The sequence below is a fragment of the Poecilia mexicana genome, unplaced genomic scaffold (assembly GCF_051168715.1).
Source record: "Poecilia mexicana isolate PSO_F unplaced genomic scaffold, ASM5116871v1 scaffold_18, whole genome shotgun sequence".
In the NCBI taxonomy this organism is placed as follows: Eukaryota; Metazoa; Chordata; class Actinopteri; order Cyprinodontiformes; family Poeciliidae; genus Poecilia; species Poecilia mexicana.
In genome coordinates this window covers 1,613,202-1,636,020 of record NW_028263387.1, presented here as the reverse complement: position 1 = coordinate 1,636,020, position 22,819 = coordinate 1,613,202, and the positions used below count along the sequence as shown (strand labels likewise).

Below are 22,819 nucleotides of genomic sequence, written 5' to 3'. Positions count from 1 at the left end.
AGAAAATAATATATGCTGAGAAACTAATACAAAACTAATACACTATATATATATATATATATATATATATATATATATATATATATATATATATATATATATATATATATATATATATATATATATATATGTATGTATATATAGAGCCATTTTTTATCTTTTTCCCCTAAGTTGCCGGGCACATTGCTGAGAAACTCTCTGTTTCCAAAGACTGCTACCACTTCTGGATGACAGAGGGACACCTCTAGAACAGAACCAGAAAGTTGCAACTAGATCTGATGTGTAATTTCAAAATAAAAGACCATTAAAGTAGTAGTTTAGATCTATTCCACCTAAGTTGCCGTGCCCATTGCTGAGAAACTCTCTGTTTCCAAAGACTGCTGCCACTTCTGGGTTACAGAGGGACACCTCTAGAACAGAACCAGAAAGTGGCAACCAGATCTGATGTGTAATTTCAAAATAAAAGCCTATCAAAAATGTCATTTTTTTATCTTTTTCCCATAAGTTGCCGTGCACATTGCTGAGAAACTCTCTGTTTCCAAAGACTGCTGCCACTTCTGGATGACAGAGGGACACCTCTAGAACAGAACCAGAAAGTGGCAACCAGACCTGATGTGTAATTTCAAAATAAAAGCATTTCAAAATAGTCATTTGTTATGTTTTTCCCACCAGTTTGCCTTGCACATTGCTGAAAAACTTTCTGTTTCCAGTGACTTCTCTCACTTCTGGGTGACAGAGGGACACCTCTACAAGACAACCAGAAAATATCAAACACATATGATCTATAATTTCAAAATTAAATCCCTTTAAAATAATATGTTTTTATTTTTATATACACAAATAAGTAGAAAATGTAAAGAGCTGCCTCACTCAATCATCGTATTTATATACAGATTTTTCTATAATCTCCTATACATGTACTACTTGTATACAAACCAGATTTCAAAACAGGTGTGAGACTAAACAATTTGTGAATAAAAACTGAATGCAATGATGTGGAGGTGGCAACATATAATATTTTATTCGAAATAGAACATAGATGGCAGATCAAAAGTTTAATCTGAGTAAATGTAACATTTTACAGGAGATATATGTTGAGTCAAAATTTCACAATGTCTATAAATCCCAAAAAAGTTGGAACACGGCCATTTTTAACACTCTGGCATCTCCCCTTCTTCTTAAAACACTCAGACGTCTGGGGGGAGACCAGTTTCTCAAGTTTAGAAATAGAATTGCTCTCCATTCATGTCTAATACAGGCCTCTAACTGTTCATTCGTCTTGGGCCTTCTTTGTCACACCTTCCTCTTTATGATGCACCAAATGTTCTCTATAGGTGAAGATCTGGACTGCAGGCTTGACATTTCAGTACCCGGATCCTTCTCCTGCCATGATGTTGTGATTGCTGCAGAATGTGGTCTGGCATTATGTTGTTGAAAAATGCAGGGTCTTCCCTGAAAGAGATGAAGTCTAGATGGGAGCATATGTTGTTCTAGAACCTGAACATAGTTCTCTGCATTAACGGTGCCTTTCCAGACATGCAAGCTGCCCAGGCCACAAGCACTCATGCAACCCCATACAGTCAACGATGCAGGCTTCTGAACGGAGCGTTGATAACTACTTGGGTTATCCTTGTCCTCTCTGGTCCGGATGACATGGCGTCCCAGTGTTCCATAAGGAACTTCAAATCGTGACTCATCTGACCACAGAACAGTCCTCCATTTTGTCTCACTCCATTTTAAATGAATCCTGGCCCAGTGCAAACGGCTGAGCTTGTGATATTTTCTGGTTGTCTTGTAGAGGTGTCCATCTGTCACCCAGAAGTGAGAGAAGTCACTGGAAACAGAAAGTTTTTCAGCAATGTGCAAGGAAAACTGGTGGGAAAAACATAACAAATGACTATTTTGAAATGCTTTTATTTTGAAATTACACATCAGATCTGGTTGCCACTTTCTGGTTCTGTTCTAGAGGTGTCCCTCTGTCATCCAGAAGTGGCAGCAGTCTTTGGAAACAGAGAGTTTCTCAGTAATGTGCACGGCAACTTATGGGAAAAAGATAAAAAAATGACATTTTTGATAGGCTTTTATTTTGAAATTACACATCAGATCTGGTTGCCACTTTCTGGTTCTGTTCTAGAGGTGTCCCTCTGTAACCCAGAAGTGGCAGCAGTCTTTGGAAACAGAGAGTTTCTCAGCAATGGGCACGGCAACTTAGGTGGAATAGATCTAAACTACTACTTTAATGGTCTTTTATTTTGAAATTACACATCAGATCTAGTTGCAACTTTCTGGTTCTGTTCTAGAGTTGTCCCTCTGTCATCCAGAAGTGGTAGCAGTCTTTGGAAACAGAGAGTTTCTCAGCAATGTGCCCGGCAACTTAGGGGAAAAAGATAAAAAATGGCTCTATATATATATATATATATATATATATATATATATATATATATATATATATATAGTGTATTAGTTTTGTATTAGTTTTGTATTAGTTTCTCAGCATATATTATTTTCTGTTTGCAAATGCTGCGGCTGGATTTGAGTAGCTCAAACATGGACCGGATGTGCGCTTTTATTGTGAAAGCAGCACGTAAATGGGTGTACCATAATGTCTTGAGCGACCGCGCACTTGTATATTGTGTGCTGGGCCGGCTGGAGTCAGAGCCGGCTAGCTTTACCGCGGTTCACCTGCTTCTCATTTCGCAGCCTGCCTGTGCAGCTGGTCTCTTTCCTTCACACAAACGCGCAGCAACAAATCCTAAGCGATGTCGTGTGAAACTATAACGCACTGAGTGAATGGGGAATTGCGTGTTGCGGCGGAAAATTGAAGCACGTGAGGTGAAGCACGTCAAAATGCATCAACACGACGAATCTAATATGGCATAAAAACAATTCCATACTTGACGGAGTTTGGCTATATCGAGGCTCACTGCAGTAAAAAAAAGACACATGGAGCGATCAGATAGATAGCAGGTAAAGCAGCGCACAGCTACAGTCACCCGGATTAGCATGACGGTCAGAAAGCTAAATAAATAACCCGCAAAATTATTTAAGTCTTCAAGCTGCGGTGTAAGACGCAGGTTATCTCGCTGTTGAACCGCTGCTGCGCGCTACGTATTTCACAGACGGAGCGCCGCTTCTACTCCACGTGGTCACTACCAGATCACACCGAACCTCTGTTTAAAGTTGCAGCATCTAACTTGAAAAAATACATTTTACATGTGGGTCATTGACGTATAAAGATTTCCACCGAGCTAAATTAAAAATGTAAAAAATATTTATATCCATTGCAATTACTAGAACATTTGAAATGTTGTGCATACAAATGTTACAACCCCACCCTAAAATTCCTAAAGTAAATTCTGGCACTGGGCTTTAACATAAAACTAAAAAGTAATCCGAACAGTTGAGTAGCAAAAATATAATTTATTTTACAATCCAGATAAAAAAAAAACAACTACAGGAGAAAAAAAAACACACAGGGGAGCTTAAGACTTGAGGGTCTCCAAGGCCAAAATAATAAACAAAACACCCCCTTATAACTATAAAAATAAACAACCACTTGCTAAAGGAGAACTAAAAGAAAATACAAAACCTAAACTCCCTTACTAACAAAAACAGGAGAAAACAGGTTATAACAAAAATGGCAGAGAACCCCTACCAGCCTCCACCTCTGGATACTTGTACAAATTGCTCACAGCAAACTTAAGACAGTTTACACACACACACAGCTCTCAAGCAGAGTCACAGCTCATGGCCCAGGTCAAACAAAAAGAGCGGGTCTGGCATCTCCAGCTTGCTGCTTATATATGGCGGCTGACGAGCCCCAACACACTTCACCTGCAGCAATCAGGCAGAGCTGAAACAGAAAACACAGAGCTCTCTCAAAAAAAGAGAGCCCCCTAGAGGTCAGTGACCGTAACAACAAAAATCATATTTTCACATTAAAATTAGACCTTTTCAGGGGTTTTTCATCAATAGGATTTGGCTGTGGTCTTAAAAATGTCATGTGGTGCGACCATATCTAAAAATAAGGTATTTTCCATGATGTACTAAACATTTGTTTTATAAGTTTCCATTTATTTAAGTTGCTTAGAAACAAAGTTTTAAAATTTATTTTTATTTTTCTGGCAATTATGACAGTTTCCCCCCCCCCAAAAAAAACCTGTCAAATTCCATTTGTAATTGATTTGACCAATATTTTTCTTCACCATTTCATCAAAATGTGTTAAAAAAAATAAATAAGTACCAGTCACTTAAGTATACTGTATTAGTGGTTAATATTTATGCTCCACATATTAGATATTCTATTTTGAATTCAATAAATTAACTTTTTTAATCGGTCGCACCACATGATTGATACAATAAAACGTAGGCCAGGAAACAGGTCAAAATCCTTTTAATACATGAAAATAGAATTACATTCAGTTAAAGTACATTACAAAAATAACACAAATAGAACACACCAATTTAATTTGCCTAAAAATGAATGCAGTAATCAAGTTTGTAGCAAACATTTCAAACATATCCCTCATAATCAGAATGTACGGGAGATTGCTTTAACTTCCTAATTTTATTTAAAAACTGAAAAAAGAAATTTTCAATCTCCCAAATGTAAGTACATTAATGAAAATATAATTGAGTTTAAGTTTAACCATTTTTAAATAGAACCATGTATAAGTAATGGTTTCAAAACGGAAAAATTTAATGAACTTAAAAACCATCATGTTACTCCTGGGTAGAGACGCTCCGATTAAGTTTTTTCCTGCTGATTCTGATCATTCATGAGGGCTGATCACTGCCGATCACCAATACTGATCACGTGGATTGACTGTTAATTTTTCGCTTTAGGCATAAATGACACCATGTGTCATTTATACACATAGTATCAATCGGCCACCGATGGTCCCATCGGTGGCCGATTGATCAGCACACCACTACTCCTAGGTACTTTAATGCCCATGTGAACAAAGGAAAATGCTTATTTTCAAGCAGTTTTTAGAACCAGGCATTTGTGAACTTTGCCCAGTCTTGGCTGTTCAACTTGGAACTCTGAGGTTTTGCTGGTTCAGGTTCTGATGAGCATGTGACCATGTGAACAAGTTCTTGTCATTAGACTGTCACATGGTGCTGACTTGGACTTCTTCTCTCACATCCTGAAGTACCTGGGCCATATATGGTACTTCATCATTAAAACTTTTGCTGTCCTAACATGAGACAATTAATCTCTGAAAAAATAATTGATCTCCTCTGCCTCCTTCCTGTTCTGCATAATTACTCTGCTCAGTCAGAAACTGCCAATCAGAACTAGCAGTAATTAGCTAGCCGCCATGCTATCAGGAAGTTTTCATTCAGTAACTCAGGATTGTTTATTGTAATGGAACCTGTTTTTGCCTTTGAATGTAAAATTTTATACTTGAATTTTTTGGCAATGTTGAGAGGTTTTATTTTGACTCTTTGCATTATTTAGCCTCTTCAGAGCCTTCATGTGTTTTGAGTCTGTTAAAGATAGTATTATTGATAGCAGTACAAATTGCGCAATGCCTGTTTTGTTTTTTTTCTTGGGAAAAAGTTATTAAAAACAAGTTTTTGTCTAAATTAAGGTGAATTCATGGTTCCTTTTTCCACATAATGTAACCGGTAGTGCTTATGATTAAAAAAATAATAATTATATGATCGGTATCGGTGATCGGCCGTAATCGGCCCTCATGGGTGATCGGAATTGGCAGGAGAAAACCTGATCGGCACATCTCTAATGTGTGAGTGTGTATGTGTGTACCTAAAAGATTTAGCGGGGGTACGCAGTACCTGCAAGAGAGAGGAGTTGCTGTCAGTTGTAAAAAAAAATCAATGGGTTCACTGTGCAGCTGTGAGTTCACCCACTAATAAGCCATGACTGATTAGTTTTTCAAGTACAATCTAAAACACAACTTAATCAGTTAATAAATAGCTTTTTCCCCATTTCATATTGTTTCTGAACTCTTAATGCTTCGCTAGAGCAGGGCTGCAATATGTCGATTGCGGAAGGTTTTGAGTCGATCTCAGCATTACGTGATAAACTGAACGCCGCCAGGAGGCTGAGACCAGCACGTCCTCTGGCTCGCTTAAAACGTTCATAACTTTATTAAAGAACAATAACAAAAAATCAATAAGACATGTTCCAATTAATGACCCAACAACAATAATAATCTCAGAGATTATTGTTTCAACAAGGTGTTGCGCAAATCTGTGCGTTTCGGTTCCATTACCAAAATAACTAGCAGAGCAGGAGTTGAAAATTAATTAATCAACCACCGCTGTGTTTGTGAAAGTGCTTGTTAGTAATCGCAAAATAAATATCTAGCCTGAAAAGCTAATATCGTAATGGACTGAATGTTATGTTTTTAAAGTAATCTCTGCTGGGCTTGCAGAGCGCAGGTGGTTGCCACAGCAACAGGTCTGCTTAAATGACAGAGAGAGACGGAGAATAAAAAGGTGCGAGTGGTTTTGAGTTGATCACCTGTTCGGGTTATATGTTTAATTAAGTATTTAACAAACAAATGGCTTCTACCGGGATAATTATGTGAAATTAAATTAATTGTCTAATATTTAACAAAAAAACAGTTTTATTGCACTTTGGCATCTTGCTTTGAGCTCAGAGTCTGAGAGGCTTTTCCTCTATCAAACATTTTTTCCCCTCTAATTTAGTGGAAATACTGATGTTGGATGAGATTTTCTCCAATATAACCCGTTTCAACCTTTATAGCTCCACTGTCGAAAATGAGGCTCTAACATTCACAAATGACAGTGAAATAAAATCCAGTCCAACATCTGGTTTGAGGTGATTCCTCTGAAACCTGTTGGAGGAAAAATATCCCAACTTCAGAAGATGAGCTTTAACCTAACAGAGCTCTGTGGTTCCTCCTGTCAGTATGAGAGTCAGGGTGAGGAGGCGCCATGTTAGGAAGAGAAGTGGAAGCTGGAGGATCTTCAGAACAAACAGGTCATGATGCTGGGCTACTGATTATCCCTCTGTCTGGACACAGGATCAATAGAACCAGTTTAAAAGCTAAAATGAATGGTTATATGCCAGACATGGAAAACTGGGATGCACTCCATGCCATGATGTTCACAATTTAGGTCTCATGGCATCTCAAGGTGTCAACATTGCAGCCAGTGGGCTGAAGGAAATATAGCTTTATTTCGCAAGAGCTACTCTTTATTGCTTCACAAAAAAATTCATCAGCACAGATATATATACACACACACACACACACACACAGTGATCCCTCGTTTTCGCGGGGGTAGCGTTCTGAAAATAACCCGCAATAAGTGAAATCCGCAAAGTTTAAAAAAAAGTTTAAAAAACCTTTAGTTTTTACAATTATTATACAGCATTATTCACTCTACATTGAAACCAAAGAACAAAACCTGTTTTCAGGTCAGCGGATGTGCGTGTGCGCCAATCGGGCCTTAATGTGATCTGGAGTCATGTCATTAAAGCCTCTCCTTCAAACTGCCCCACGAGATTCTGTATCTACGGCAGAGCGATGGATCTCGTCAAGCAAGCCTCCGGTCGGGTTTTGCGCTGCCTCTGGGCACAGTTTTTTCCAGCAGGCATTCAAAGTTTTCAGCTTTCATCTCCTGAATGGCCAATTTGTATTACTTGTATTTAAATACCCTAGCGTTATTGGCACACAGGTAGTGAAGGAGCTCGGAGACTGTTTAGTCAATAAGGACGCAGAACACAATGCACTGTGAAAAAAACTGCACAAAAAAAATCCGCGACGCAGCGAGACCGCAAAAGGTGAACCGTGTTATAGCAAGGGATTACTATATATATATATATATATATATATATATATATATTTTTTTTTTTTTTTTTTTCCCGCCCCAGAAAAATTGCTAAGCTCGGCGGTCCACTGTGTTTTTGTATTAAAAGATGTTAAGCGGACAGGAAAAGTAAAAATCTTACTGCGTAATTATAGGTTACGGGAGAACATCGCCAGTGTAATGCTATTTAAACCCACAACTAATCTTAAAAACAACAAATCAAAAGCTACAATTAAAATGAATATCAATTATTTGCATTTCTATTTAATCCAAATGATGGGGGGTTAAATAATGCTAATATTCTAAGACGGACCACAGATACATAAAAGTAACATTTGTTTATTGAGATGATCAATGCTGCTAAATTTGATTTAATGGTTTCAGCATACATAAATTAAAAGATTTTAAATTATTTAGTATTTAAATTTAAGATTTTAAGGAGCTGGCAAGTTTACTTTGAAAAGTGCAAAGAACAATCTTCAGTTAGATTGTTTTGTTACCATAGCTACAATTTGATGCTCTGAGTTTAATCTTTGAGTTTGAGCACCATTTTTTTCACAAATACCAAAAAACTACAATTATAACTTATTGCTTTTTAGGTTGGCCAATTAAACTATTCCCGCTCCCCTAGATTTCACTAAATCTAACACAGAAGCTATTAAGAGGTGCTGATGTTTTTAGCAATAAGACAAATTCTACTCATGTTGTGGCTACTCTTGCATCATAATAAGGGCCAAAAACCAAAAATGCCAGAGTAGTTTTTTAGGAGGAGGTTTTCGACTCACTTAAAATAAAAAGCACTCACGGAGAGTTTTCTGGCTTATAAAAATTACAGAAATATTCTCCGAGTTGACTTCATACAAATATTTAAATAAACATTAATTTTGTGGTAGAAAAACTGTTTCACTCCTCACTCCTTCACCAAACAATCAGATCAACCACAGCAACTGCTTCTGCTTGTTAATCACAACAGGAGGCTGACTGACGAGGAGGAGGGTGTAAGAAAGACAAATGAATAAAGAATAATCTACCATTTACATAACCTTAGATCTGTAACAGTAATAATTTAGCAAAAAATAAATTAATCTAATTCTTAATAGGCTCCAACAGCTCATTTCCTCATACAACATTGGACCGGCCCTGCATGAGGAGTTAAATCTGCTGCACTGCGTGCAAATATGTGCTACAAATGGGAGGTTTAATTTAATCCTGCTAATGTGGCTTTAGTAGCTCTTCCATTTTGTATCTGTTGAGTTTTCAATAAGCATCATAGAAACTGTTTTGGTTGCTCAGACTTTATGGGACAAGACTTTCAGATCTCCATGCAGACGTGTGCATTGACTCTGGCTGACGAAGTGGACAAAGCATTCGATATGGTTTGATGCATTGTGTAACCAGAAAAATAATATTAAAAATGATATAAAACCAACGACGTGCGTGACTACAAGTTGAGGGCAAAAGCTCCTCACCAGGCTGGAACTTGCATGATGAGTTGTTAGCGCTGGTTCGTTAACCACTAACGCTCCAGCCAACTGGGACCACATAGGTAAACTTTAAAGGGAAGACAGAGCCACTCTGGGCAGTGTGTTAAGATTTAAATGCCCCACATAATTCTTTGTTTACAAAGATAAATCATTCTCACCACTCCCTCAACCTGAACCACTGAAAGCAGGACTAAAAGTTATTCCTGCAGTTCATATAGAGCTGCGCAACCAGAGCTAACGCAGTAGGTTTTTAACTCCTACCTTGACATAGATTTCTCCAAAGAAACATAATTCCTCTCAGGGGCTCGATGTAAATATTCATACAGGTCAGGCTGTGTGCAGTTTGAGTGAAAGAAGGCGTGCGCGATCTGCACTGAGGTAAACTTCAGAAATCAAGCAGCGGGAGTGAGAGAGGCAAAGCCTCTGTGCCAGCTGTGTGATTGGTCCGCTATCCCGGCTTTAAATGCATCAACTATAAACCTATGTTCTATAAACCTATCTTTTAGGAATAAATCTGCTCTGCCAGTGAAATGCTCAAAGCAACAGAGATGCTTGCAATCCGGCTTTAACATTTTTTTTTTTTTAATTAAGAGTTTTTGTTATTATTATTAGGCTCGAGCAGCTAAGCGCTGCGAAGGCCTATTGTTATTGTGCTGTAAATTATTATTATTATTATTCCGTAAAATAAATTGGCTTTTTGGGGGCTTTATCATATTCAAAAACTCACCAAACTTGGCGGGCGCATAGAGCCCGGTGAAAATGTACGTATTTTAAGGTCCTCAGAAAAATCGCACAAGAAACGGCTCAAGGGCACCACCTAGCAAATTTCAAAAGACCCTTTCCTATTCACTTACTTTATCGTAGAGACTTGAAATTTGGTACACTTGTAGAGCTCCCCAAGACACTAAGAATTTACAATTATTATTTATTATCCTAAAAACATAATCAAGCTGCCAGTCTTATAGTGCACTGGGGGAAATCCTGGAGTTGGATGTTGATTTTCCATCATTTTCTGTATGATGACAGTTTTTAGAGGAATAGGAGACCTGAATAAATCTTGAGCAAGGAAAAGTTATGATAATCAAAGAATTCTCATTGTACAGGATAGCAGCTAATGATCACTTGCATGCACTTAGCTGAGCCAGGCAACAATCTGCTGGCATTTGGGTAATTCTCACGAACATGGTACAACTTACAACAAAAATAAAAATGCATTGTATGCACACAAAAACACACCTTCTTTATAAAATAGAATCTAATTTTATCTTTCAATGTAAAATTATAACCTCTATGCATATTTTTAAAGGTATTTTTAGACATTTTAGTCTGACTTTGAAGAAATAAATTCATTACCGTAACACAATTTTGATGAAGAAATATGAAACCACAAAAACATTTTTCCACTTTTTTTGGACACCATGGACTTCAGTGTCCACAAAGGATAAGGTACCAACAAAGAATAGTCATTAATAACAAAATTTATTATTTTAATGTAAACAATTATTTCATTACCGTAACATGAATACATTTTTAAAATCTATTTTTGTTCTAATTTTGTGTTAAATCATTCAATTGAAAAAACAACACAACCATAATATAAAAGAGTCTGACCATTTCATTGAGGAATTAAAAAGTTCATGTAATTCTTTTATCTAATCTAAATAAATTATCATAAAATGAGCATAGCGGTAATGAAAAAACGTATGTCGGTAATGAATAAGAATGTTTCGGTAATGAACACTTTATAATTACACTAACATTTAACTACACATAAATAATAAAATGGCATGTAACAAAACATACATCTGCAAATTAAACATTTTACCAACGTTGAGCCATGGTAACAAACCCACAACTGACTTTTTTTCATCTCTGCTTATTGCTTGGAATGTAAGGTTGGGCAATTGGACGAATTCATCAATCCTCAGGAATAGTAGGGCTGTAGTGATTCAATAATCTCACGATACAATACAATACACGATATTCTGCTCACGATACCATATATATTGCGATATTCAGCAAACAATACAATTCAATACACTTTTGCAATTTTCTGAAAGATTTTAGAGGGACAGAGTGATTTTGGTGACATTTTGTGACTTAGAGTTGGATTGAATTAATTTAACTGAAAACTGATTAAAAGCACCAACTACACAACACCTGGCTCTAGTTGGACATGGACACAGACTTAAAGTCGACAGCTGGACAAAATGAATCAAAGAAGTGGTGAGAAAACATGTTTCTTTTAATTGAAACAGTACAAACTGTAGCTTACATGCATTTGTGAAGTAAATAAAGTGCACCAAGTACCCTGCTCTGAATAGTTTGATACCTTTTTAACCTTGACACTTAACATCTGAAGGAATCACTCTAAGCCTGATGACCTAATCACTCTCCCGGCGAAGCAAGCAATGAGTGAACAAGATGACAGTTGGATGTTACAATACTTGCATTACTATATCGATTTTTTTCTAGGAAAGAAAATATTGATATATATCGCAAAAATCGATATTACACAGACCTGGATAATAGGCTATGTCCTTCACTGGGTGTTTTTTTTATTTATTTTTATTCATTTATTCTTATGTAAGGGTGATTTATTTATTGAGGTGGCTCGGGCATCCTCACCAGATGCCCAAGCCACCTCAACTGGCTCCTCTAAATGTGGAGGAGCAGTGGCTCTACTCTGAGTCCCTCCCAGATGACCAAGCTCCTCACCTTGTCTCTACAGGAGAGCTCTACAGGAGAGCTCAGAGAAAAAACATTTTAGCCTCTTGTAGCTGTGATCTTGTTCTTTTGGTGATGACCCAAATCTCATGCCCATAAATGAGGGAAGGGTTGTAGATTGGCCAGTAAATTGAGAGCTTTGTCTTTTGACTCAGCTCTCTCTTCACCAGGGCAGACCAGTGCAACTGAGAAAATGTTGCATAATGCTGAACCATAATGGAAAGCCATTACTGCTTACAATGAAAAGCAGTATATGCTTCACTGTGGACGCTGCACCAATCCACCTGTCAATTTCTCACTCCATTTTCCCATCCATGACTACAGATATACTGGGAACTAAACCTGTAGATCATGACCTGATGAAGCCAACAGGACCACATCATCTGCAAAAAGCAGAGATGCGAAGGCCACCAAAACGGACCCTGTCCACATCTTGGCTGCGTTTAGAAATTCTGTCCATGAAAGTAATGAACAGAATCGATGACAAAGGGCAGCCTTGGCGGAGTCCAACTCTCACCGGAAACCAGCCCGACTTACTGTCAGCCCCTACAGGGCTCCCTGAAGGACATGGTCGAACACCTTTTCCAAGTTCACAATACGCATGTAGATTGATTGGGCGAACTTCCACGGACCCTCCAGGACCTGCTGAGGGTGTAGAGCTGGTCTAGTGTTTCACGACCAAGACAAAACCCACACTGCTCTTCCTGAAGCTTAGATTCGACTAATCCAGAACCACAGAATAGACATTACCAGGGAGGCCTAAGAACCCTCTGTAGTTGGAGCATACTCTGTAGGTGGACCACCCCCCCGGGCTGCCAGTCCAGGAGAACTGCCCCCAGTATACATCTTCTTTCACTCATTCACCTTCCAAGTAAAATTTTGATAGCGGAATATCCTTAACTGAATCGAAAAACCATCAAATTGGATCATGAGTTGAAATGGGTCCCTCTGAATCTAAGCATTTTTGGAAATTTTAATTGATATCCAGCACTACTTCCTTTTGCCCTTCACATTAGGTAATTAATATTTGTTGCCATAAAATAGTATAACCATTTTTCATAAGTAGGAAGTAAATAAAAAACTGCTGTAATTGTGTAAAAAAAACAATAAGAAGGAGCATTAAAGTTTAAATGCACTATGTATTTATCTATGTTTTCATTTCAAAAAGACACTGTTCATCACCGTAATCTTGTTTTTCATTACCGCAACAGGTCTAAAATTACGCGGTAATGAAAGTTGTGCATTACGGTAATGAGTGACAATCGCATGAGATAGCATAAAATGGTAGCATGCCATGGTGAGTCAGCTAAAATTTTTTCACCTACAATACAAATTCCCTGATATCTTCTCTACAGAAAAATATCTAATCATTTACTTTTTAAGCACATGAGGTAATGCACATTACGGTAATGATCGCCTATGGTGTGCGAATAGGCGTATGCAAGGAGAAACATAACAATTATCATAATCAAAATATGTCAAACAATCTTATTTTTTAGCCATATTTTGTCTTCTCTTCTTTGTGGTACATTATGGGTCAAAATAACTCAATTTTAAAAAATTCTATAAATTTAACAGGACTTCGAACAAGGTGCTACGGTAATGAGTTTTGCACCTCTGGACACTCACTTTTATTAAAATATATTTTATTATTTAATAGGAAATCATTAGATATTACAATATTGAGCTAGTTTACATTATTTTACACAAGTTGGTAGTATTTTTTTATAAACCAGCTTGAATAATTACAATGATAAATTGAGGTGAAAGCATTTTTTTTTACTGTGGACGCATTACGGTAATGAATTTCTGACTCTAAAATTAGTTAAAAAACATTTAAAAAAATATTTTGGTAACTAACAATTAACTGTGCCAAATATTAGAAATGATGATTGTTCAAATAAAAGTGAATTATTTTTAATTTTCATGAGTATGACTTTAAAATCTTCTTAGACATTCAAATGACTGGGTTCGTGAGAATCACCCATTTAGCTGTCATTGCTTTGGAAAATGTCTGCAGTCAGCGGAGTGGCTGTCGTGTTATAGACAGCTCTGTGTATTCCTTCAGTTGGTTATTTAGGTAGATTGAAGGTTGAAACTCCACCAGCTGCATCTTGTATCACATGTGTGATTTTTGTTGTGGAAGCTTTCCTTTCTGTTCAAGGCTGGAACAATGAATTGGACTCATCACGATGAATCAATTAAAATAATTGCCAACTAATTTAGTAATTTAGTAATTGTTAGCTGGAGACTACAGACTCTAAAAAAGGCAATTTGTTGAAAGAAGAAATGTAAATTAATTAAGTCAAACATGTCCAGAAAGTATAAACAATTTGCATTTAAGGTAGGCAAAACCTTAAATCCACATAAGTTGTGTGCAAGTATGTTCTACCCAGAACTCAAATGGCAGTTTTAGCTTCACCCGGTTCAAATTCTATTTAAAAAAAAATCTCCTAATAAACACCTTGTATTTAAAATAATTAATTTGATATTAAATAGAAAATTCCCTGATCAGCCCTACATTCTATTGATGTTCAGCCCAGCAGACAGAACTGAGCTTTTCACTTGTTTTAGCTGCAGGTACTTCCTTTGCCACAAATAATGTATCGTTCACTCACGCTATACCGTTACTACATTTTATACAATAAAATGTTTGTTTTCTCACTTTAAAAATAAATTAAATTATTTCCTTATTTGCATTTTTACTATATACACTGTAATGTATTTTGAAAAATCTGCAGATTTCTTTATTTGATCTATCAGTAGAATAATGGATTAATAAAATAATTAATTGCAGCCCTAATATATTTGAACAGCTGAATGGTTTCTTTACTCAGTAAATGCTCACTCATGATTAGAGGGGACTCTGATAGCAAGGAATGAGAAGCTGTGATTTAGATCAAGGCATATTTATATGATTAAAATGGCCTAGTCAAAGTCCAGACCTAAATCCAAATCTGCAGCAAGTCTTGGAAATGGATTTTTCAGAGACATGGAGACTCTCTCCATCCAGTCTGAGTTTGAGCTACTTTTTACAATAATAGATACAAAGAGCATGGTAGAGTCATAGCTCAGAAGAGCTGCAGGTAATCTGAGGTAGGACATACAAATGCACACCACACTTTGATTTTAATTAATAAAAATTGGTGGGTTGTTTATGCAGTTCATTTTTTTGCATCTTGCTTGTGATATTTTTTTTTCTTTAATCTGATGTAAAAACATTAATTACTATTTGTATTTAATTCTTTACGGGTCTATATAAAATAAACTGAATTGAAATTAACTGACCTGATCAACTTGTGTTTTCAGTTTGAAATGTCACTGTTACACATACATGTACAGGAGAGTTAGCTAAAACCTGGCCCAGCACATTTTTCCGTGGCTATTCCGAGGTTAATGGATTCATTGTGTGTCGTCTCTGGCTTTCTTCTTCCATGTGTGCCGTTCCATCACATAAACTCAGAATCAGAATTCTGATTCTGTTTAGTAATTGGATTCTGATCCCTTTTCTCCAGAGTACATGAGGAGTCCCTGTGTGGAAGCCGGCCTCATCCCTCCTCTAGTTCAGCTGTTAAACTCCACCGACCAGGAGGTTTTACTGCAAACCGGTCGAGCGCTTGGCAACATCTGCTATGACAGCCGTAAGTAGGAGTTAGATTTGCTTTGGAAATGCTGATTCAGAGGATTATGTTTCTTTTAATAATCTGCCAAAAAGCTACAGAAATTGGGCAACAAAGAGCATACTGGATCTGGGTTGATATTTTTGACTCCATTGGACTGTTTTTATATTACCATTTTTTTTTTCATTTAGCACAGTAAAAAATATTTCTACAAACAAATTCAAAGATTACATCTACATCAGGAGGGATTAATGTGTCTAGAATGTGCACAGTCACATATAGAAGCTTAAGTTTCACTTCTTCTGTGATATGCAAACCTAAAAGAGATTCCAGCTGATCTGACAATAATATGATTGCATGTAAAATGGCTGCTTGCAGCCCTTCAGTGATGTTCATTCTGAGGAACTTCATCATTTAATCCACGTTCTACCAGCAGTGTTCTCATTACAACTGTCAGATGTGATGCAGAGTTTATTGAAGAGCTGGTCTGCAATCTGCTGGGACCTGGCATTTGTTCAGGTGGAGGTAGGTGCAAGATTATTAGGATATAAAGCAAAGCTGATGAGATGGAAGAAGCACTGCTGATGAATCCTGTCTCCAGGTTGTTTGCAACCATCAATCATATCATTGATTCTCTTCTGGACACGTCAAGATTTCCTCAGAGCAGATAAAATTAAACGTTTTTGGGGAAACTACTGTGACATAGATAGTTTAAAGCCTTGTGACTTGTTTAAAAGTTGAATGGCGTATCTATGTTGAAGTAGGCAGAATTAGTAAGATGTGACAAATTAGAAGATTTTACAATTTTGTGGAATTTTGAAGAATTTAAATTCTAATGGGGCTGAAATTTTCACAAAAGTGCCAATATTTCAAAAAGCACAATAGTGCACAATAGTAAATTGCACAATAGTACAATTTAGCAAAAGATGTAGCATAACTCAGCAGAAGAAGCAGAATGTTTTAATATATGAATTAGTAAAATTAGTTAATGTGAGCATGTTAAACAGAAAAATGTACGGAAGTCGAAATAATAATAAAGAGAAACAGTGAGAGTGCAATAATGCATTCTCACTGAATATTCAGTGCAAGTAGCCTACATCCTCTTTGATGGGGTGGCGGTAAGGGACCTGGATAATGGATAGGGGGATGCTGGCTCAGAAAATATTGAGAACCACTGCTATAAAGTTTCTCCTCCTGCTGGGTTGTGACGACATGTCTTGTTCCCAACCATGATGTCTTGAACTGCATTTCAATGCCTATGCTCTTTTGGAGCATAGGCAAGTCACACCTAGCAAACCTAGCTTCTATGGTGCATTGACAAAATCCTCTAGTTTGATTACTGCAGTAAAGATTACAGTGGACCTCTGGTTAGGGACAATAGGGTAGCTGATATAAATACTTGAGTCTTCCTCTAAAAACACAACTGTATATTTTAACAGTTCACACACCAAATACACATTAATATGCAGCCATACGCAAAGTGGAAACCATCTTAGCACTACCCCAGAAGCTTTCTTATTTCCACTCTAGGGAGTACATCCAATCAGCAGCAGGAAAAACACATTTTGCTCTTGGTTTGGCTGCTTTGCAAATTCTAACAAATGGTGTGTCAAGAAGTATTGCGCCAAAGTATTTCAACTTCCGGTGTTGCATTTTTTGACAGAGTTTTTAGATATGCGCTATGATAAAAATACACAATGGGACACAGCGGTGGCACAAGGATAGAAGCACAAGACCTGTATATGGAGGTCGTCACAGGTTCCAGTTCGGGCCCATGACCTTTACAGCATTCTCTCTCTCTCTCTCTCTCACACATACATATATATATATATATATATATATATATATATATATATATATATATATATATATATATATATATATATATGAGACATACCAGGGTTTCCCCCAGAAAGCCTGGTGGTCGGGGCATTGAGGCGGTCCACCGTGTTTTGTATTAAAAGATGTTAAGTTGACAGCAAATGTAAAAGTATTACTGTGTAATTATATGTTACGGGAAAAGATCTCGAGTGAAATGCTATTTAAACCCACAACTAGTCTAAAAACAACAAATTTGCACTTCTGTTTAATCCAAATTAAGTCAGCAGCTCCATCAGGCCCCCAAGAGCTTCAGGGGCTCCATAAACGCTAATATTTTAAAACAGACCACAGATACATAAATTTAACACTTCAGTGATTCTTGAGAATAGCGACAAAATGGGTTTTAATTTTCCCCAATTTTTTTTTGTTATTTCTCAACCTTATGTATGCAAATATGACAAATAATGTTTTGGAAATGTAAAGATGCTAAGGTGCAGACTCCCAGTTGCAACATTTTTTTTAAAATTACATTTTTAATCGACCTGACCCAGAACTTTGTCATCACCATCTGACAAAAATAATTATAAAATATTTTTAATGACCCTATTAGTATGTTTTTACTCATTTTTACAGACAAATGCTTCTCAAGAAATATATATATATATATATATATATATATATATATATATATATATATATATATATATATATATATATATATATATGCAATTTAAAACAAAAAACAAAAGGTCCATCTGCCGGAGTTGACACAGAACTGAAAGTGGTGACAAACTAGTGAGTAAAAAGAAATACTTGATACATGTGAAGTAATGCAATTTATGTAAAATATATTAAAATGAATTAATTGCACATTTAAGTGAGATTTGTCAACAGTTTCACTGAAAGAGTCACAAAAACTCTGATGGAGTTGACATCTGACGGAGTTAACAAAATACCAAACTACCTCAATTTATATGATGTTATTCTGAAAGGAGGCTGTTTTGTAGCTCATCAGGTCCATGAAATCTTTACAGTATACTAAAATTAAGCATTTATTTCACAAAATGTCATCAAAGTTTTGTAAATTGTCAGTTATGGATTTGATACATCATGGTTTGTGACAAACAACTTAGGAATAAAATAGAAGAAAAAAAACTAAAGAATAACATAAGCTAACCAGAGCTAACTAGCCCTCTTAGCAAAGGAAGAGAAAGGAAGTGGTCATGGGGTCCTCAGAAGGTCTGGTGCCCCCCAATAATGCCTGATTTATTTTTTACATTCTTTTAATTTCTGACTGTGTTAACAAAAACTAGGGACACATTTCAATGGAGTTGGAAAATATATCAGTCAGACGGTAATAAAATTAATCTGGTTGTGTGTGTTATTGTGTCCTGCAAACCAGTGTTGTGGTACTCGAGATCGGTCTTGGTGTCGAGACCGGTCTTAAGACCATTTTCTGATGGTCTTGGTCTCGTCTCGGACTCGACCGCATTTGGTCTCGGCCTTGTCTCGGTCTCGGGCGCTGAGGACTCGGCATTTTATTTCAAGACCAGTCGAGACCGCAACTGTGAAAATATCACTAAACGTACAGCATACTGTCCAGTTTATTTGTTAACATCTTTGTTTTCAGTGGATGCAAAACGCACCGATTAAAATCCAAGCAACTACTGTTTCTGTTACTCCCCTCTCCTCCACCCCTCCCCTCCCTACCTTTCACTCGCGCGCGGCCCTCCACCAGGACATGCACAGTGGTTTTCTCTCAGCGGCAGAAAATGTTTGTCTAATCATCAGTAATATAATAGCGCTGCATAAATAGTAAGAAATCCGATGGCCACAGCTAACTCAGCAGCGCTTCGCTTTCACAGACGGTGGGGACGTCTAACTTTTTTCGTCACTTAGAAAAGTAGCTCAAAGAAGGTAAGATCTGTTAACGTGATGTTAGCAAAGCTAGCTGTACAGAGACGCATAAGAATTTGTGATGAAAAAAAGTCACTCACTGTCTGAGTTATTGTGCGGAGGTGTTGACTGACTTGTCGCATATATGGGACAACGCTGTGTCCAAAAGTCTGCAATATAGTGAGGTGACATTCAGAAACAGTCGATTCTTCTCCACGGCTCTTTACTTATGGATAGGACTGGAGTGTCACTCACTGAGAGCCGTTGTTCTATCAGATTACCATACGCTGTCAGAATAGCATACATGCAGTGAGTACCATGCCTGCGCATGCGCATTAAGAAGTCTGACCGTCAGAGGAGTTGTCAGTTCACCATATGCAGCAAGTTATGACGAAAATAAGTCATTAAATTGTTTTTAATGATAACTATATAGATATACATGTGTTGTCATGGTTTCAAAGTGTATTTAAAGCAGGGTCTGGCTGCAGCTGGAGTCAGCTACAACACATGCCCGTGTAAAACTCACTTAACCGCTAAGTCAGGATGCCATACAACTGTTAATAACAAAGTGTATGACGATCTACGTCATGATTCTATGTTGCTAGCATACATGCAGTGAGTACCATGCCAGCGCATGCGCCTTAAGAAGTCCGACCGTCAGTGGAGTTGTCAGTTCAGCATACGCAACAAGTTATGACGAAAATAAGTCATTAAATTGTTTATGACATGATATGATAACTAGATAGATATACATGCATTGTCATGGTTTCAAAGTGTGTTTAAAGCAGGTCTGGCTGCAGCTGGATGCCATACAACTGTTAATAACCAAGTGTATGATGATCTACGTCATGATTCTATGTTGCTGATTAAATAAAATCATATGGTAATGACAGCGTATGCATGTCTGAGCTAAGCGTACGACTATCTGACAACGTATGCTGATCTGACAGAACACTGTGAGTTCGTGCTAAGCGTATGACGATCTGACCTGACAGAACACCCGTTCTTTGTTCTAGTAATGCTCTGTGTACACTGCATCATTATTTAATTTAATTATGTATGTTGATATTTAAATTAACAAATAACTAAAACACAAGAATGAAAGAGCAGGCAGAGCATGCACATTGCTCTTTGATTGTTTTTGTTCAAAGTGGCAGCTGTAATGTCTGCCATGATGTCAGACTACCTGGCTTCATGTACTGGGATAGAGAGTGAAAACAGTCACTTTGAGCGCCTTCTGTTTGGTTAATTCTTGCTTGTTGCTCCTTGGTCAGTGTTCATAGTTGAGCGTTATTTACCGTCAGGGCATTGCCTCAATTGCTATGTTTAATGGTGCAGACAGTGGTGGTTTCTTACATGAGCAATATGGGCAAATGCCCAGGGTGTTATGTTTTTAGGGATGGCACGAGACCATGACACATTGTAACACAGAAATGGAATATTTAATATTGGTAAAATGTATTAAGTATTTAATATCTAGGTGTTTTTATGGGAATATGGATCTTTCAGATTATTTTGAGAAGCAATTTCGATCATATTTTACATTTTATTGTGTCATGTAGCACAGGCCGCTGGTCTTGGTCTTGACTCGGTCTCGACTCCCCTCGGTCTTGGTCTTGACTTGGTCTCGGACCCTAAAAGTCTTGGTCTTGTCTCGGTCTCGATACACTCTGGTCTTGGTCTTGTCTTGGTCTCGGGTTAGGTGGTCTTGAACACAACACTGCTGCAAACTTTGCTTTAATTGTACTTTTTTCTATTTAATCATAAAAAATCATAATCGGGCAGAGGAAGAGTCATGGATCAGGAAGAGCAGGTTTCCTGAAGAAAGGGGAAGTTTCCAGCCTGCATGTGGATAAAAAGTTCAGATTACTCATTTCGAGGCATTAAAGGTTTAAAGAATAAAATCTAAACATTTTGAGTAATTGGAGAAAACCCAGAGTAAAATACTTAAATGAATAATGATAACTTATGATTAAACCAATAATTAATATTGATTTAACCAATGGTTGATGTTGGTTTGATTATAAAAATATTTGGACTTACTCTTACACCTGTGGAAGTACTTACAGGTGGAAGAAGTAACTGTAACTTGGTATTAAATAATTAGAATAATGGATTATTCTTAGTTTCTTTTCAGAAATGTCTGTAATAACTAAGAGTAACTAATAAGTAATGGTTATTATAAAATTATAAATGAATGCTAAATCAGAGAAACTAAAAGGTTATAAATGTGATTTTGAAATTGAACTTGAAATGGTGTAAAACGTGTAACTGTAACTAAAGGTCACTGATGATGTGTTGGAGGTAGATGGTAGGTGAAATGTCAGGGGAAAAGAGGAACTGATAGGAGAGCAGAGGTGACCAAGACCTTATTGCTAAACTTCAACTTTCCTAAGAAAAGGTTGGACGTAAGAGGACTGTTGATCAACCCTGGGTCATTAGAACAGACATCATGTCTCCAAAACGGTGATGGATATGAGATCATCGGTCCAAGCAGTCAGCCAATGAGACAGGCACAGCAATAAAGCTAGCCAATGCAAATGCAGCAAAAGGGTGGATAAACCCTTTATAAGGTGAGTGCAAAAGAGGAATCTTTGGTTGGATCCTTCAGGCAGCTTCGAGCCAAGATCGAGATGGACAAAGAACTCTGCAGCTGAAGAAGAGCCGGGGCCACAGAGCCGAAGACTGTTCTGCACATGGGGACCAACCCGTTAGCCCCGCAACATGTGGCTTCAAATTGCACTTCTCTCACCAGCTGGGTTCAGACCCCAAAGACAAAGACAAAGGCAAAGATGAAGAACTGGTGTGTTCCTTCCATGAGGCCAGCTTGTCTACATCTCAATGGACCAGAAAGATCGTGAGACGAGGAGAAAGGAGCTACAGAGCTGCAAGACAAGAAGCTGAGGACCGCTACGCGCATGAGGAAGTCACCCTGAGGCCCGAGACCTGCCGCTCTGACTCAGTACGCTTCCTGTACTGGGAGCCGCCTTCTGCTGCTGCTACACCTTTTTCATCATCAGGCCAGTTCTGGGGTTCAAGATGCCAACCTCTGTCCATCTCTCTCAAAGTTTCCCTTTTTTAGTTCACAGTGTCAGCATTAGGGAAAGATAGGCTAGATTATTGATTTTACTTATTTGATTATTTCTGTTACTGATTTAAGCTGTACTGACCCTTGCAAAATTGCCTTACTAATAAAATAATTAGCATTAAGAAAATCTAAAAGATGTTGTGGACATTTAATTAATGAGTCACCTTAAAGTTCTTTGATGGTTGTAAAATAGCTATGAAGTTTGATTCTGGGAGGAAAAGGTGGAAAATGTTTTATAGGTTGCTTTAGCCCAAACAACACCCTTGGGACTCGCCCGAGTCACTAAAACCTACCTGGTTCAGTAACAAGTGCAAGTTGTAAGAAAGAGAGAGCGACGGTTAACAGGTGTGCTCTGTGAAGCTAGCTGATTGCGGGCT

At 37.5% G+C, this 22,819-nt stretch overlaps 1 protein-coding gene across 4 annotated transcripts in view; it reads left to right on the top strand.

The window, feature by feature from the left end:
• The window catches only part of rap1gds1 (RAP1, GTP-GDP dissociation stimulator 1), a 91,099-nt gene that overhangs the window by 22,267 nt on the left and 46,013 nt on the right, over window positions 1-22,819 (top strand). For all 4 annotated transcript variants that reach the window (XM_088016126.1, XM_088016128.1, XM_088016127.1 and 1 more), the window contains one exon: window positions 15,533-15,658. In XM_088016126.1, the coding sequence (XP_087872252.1) occupies window positions 15,533-15,658 (126 nt within the window). The remainder of the gene's footprint in view (window positions 1-15,532; window positions 15,659-22,819) is intronic.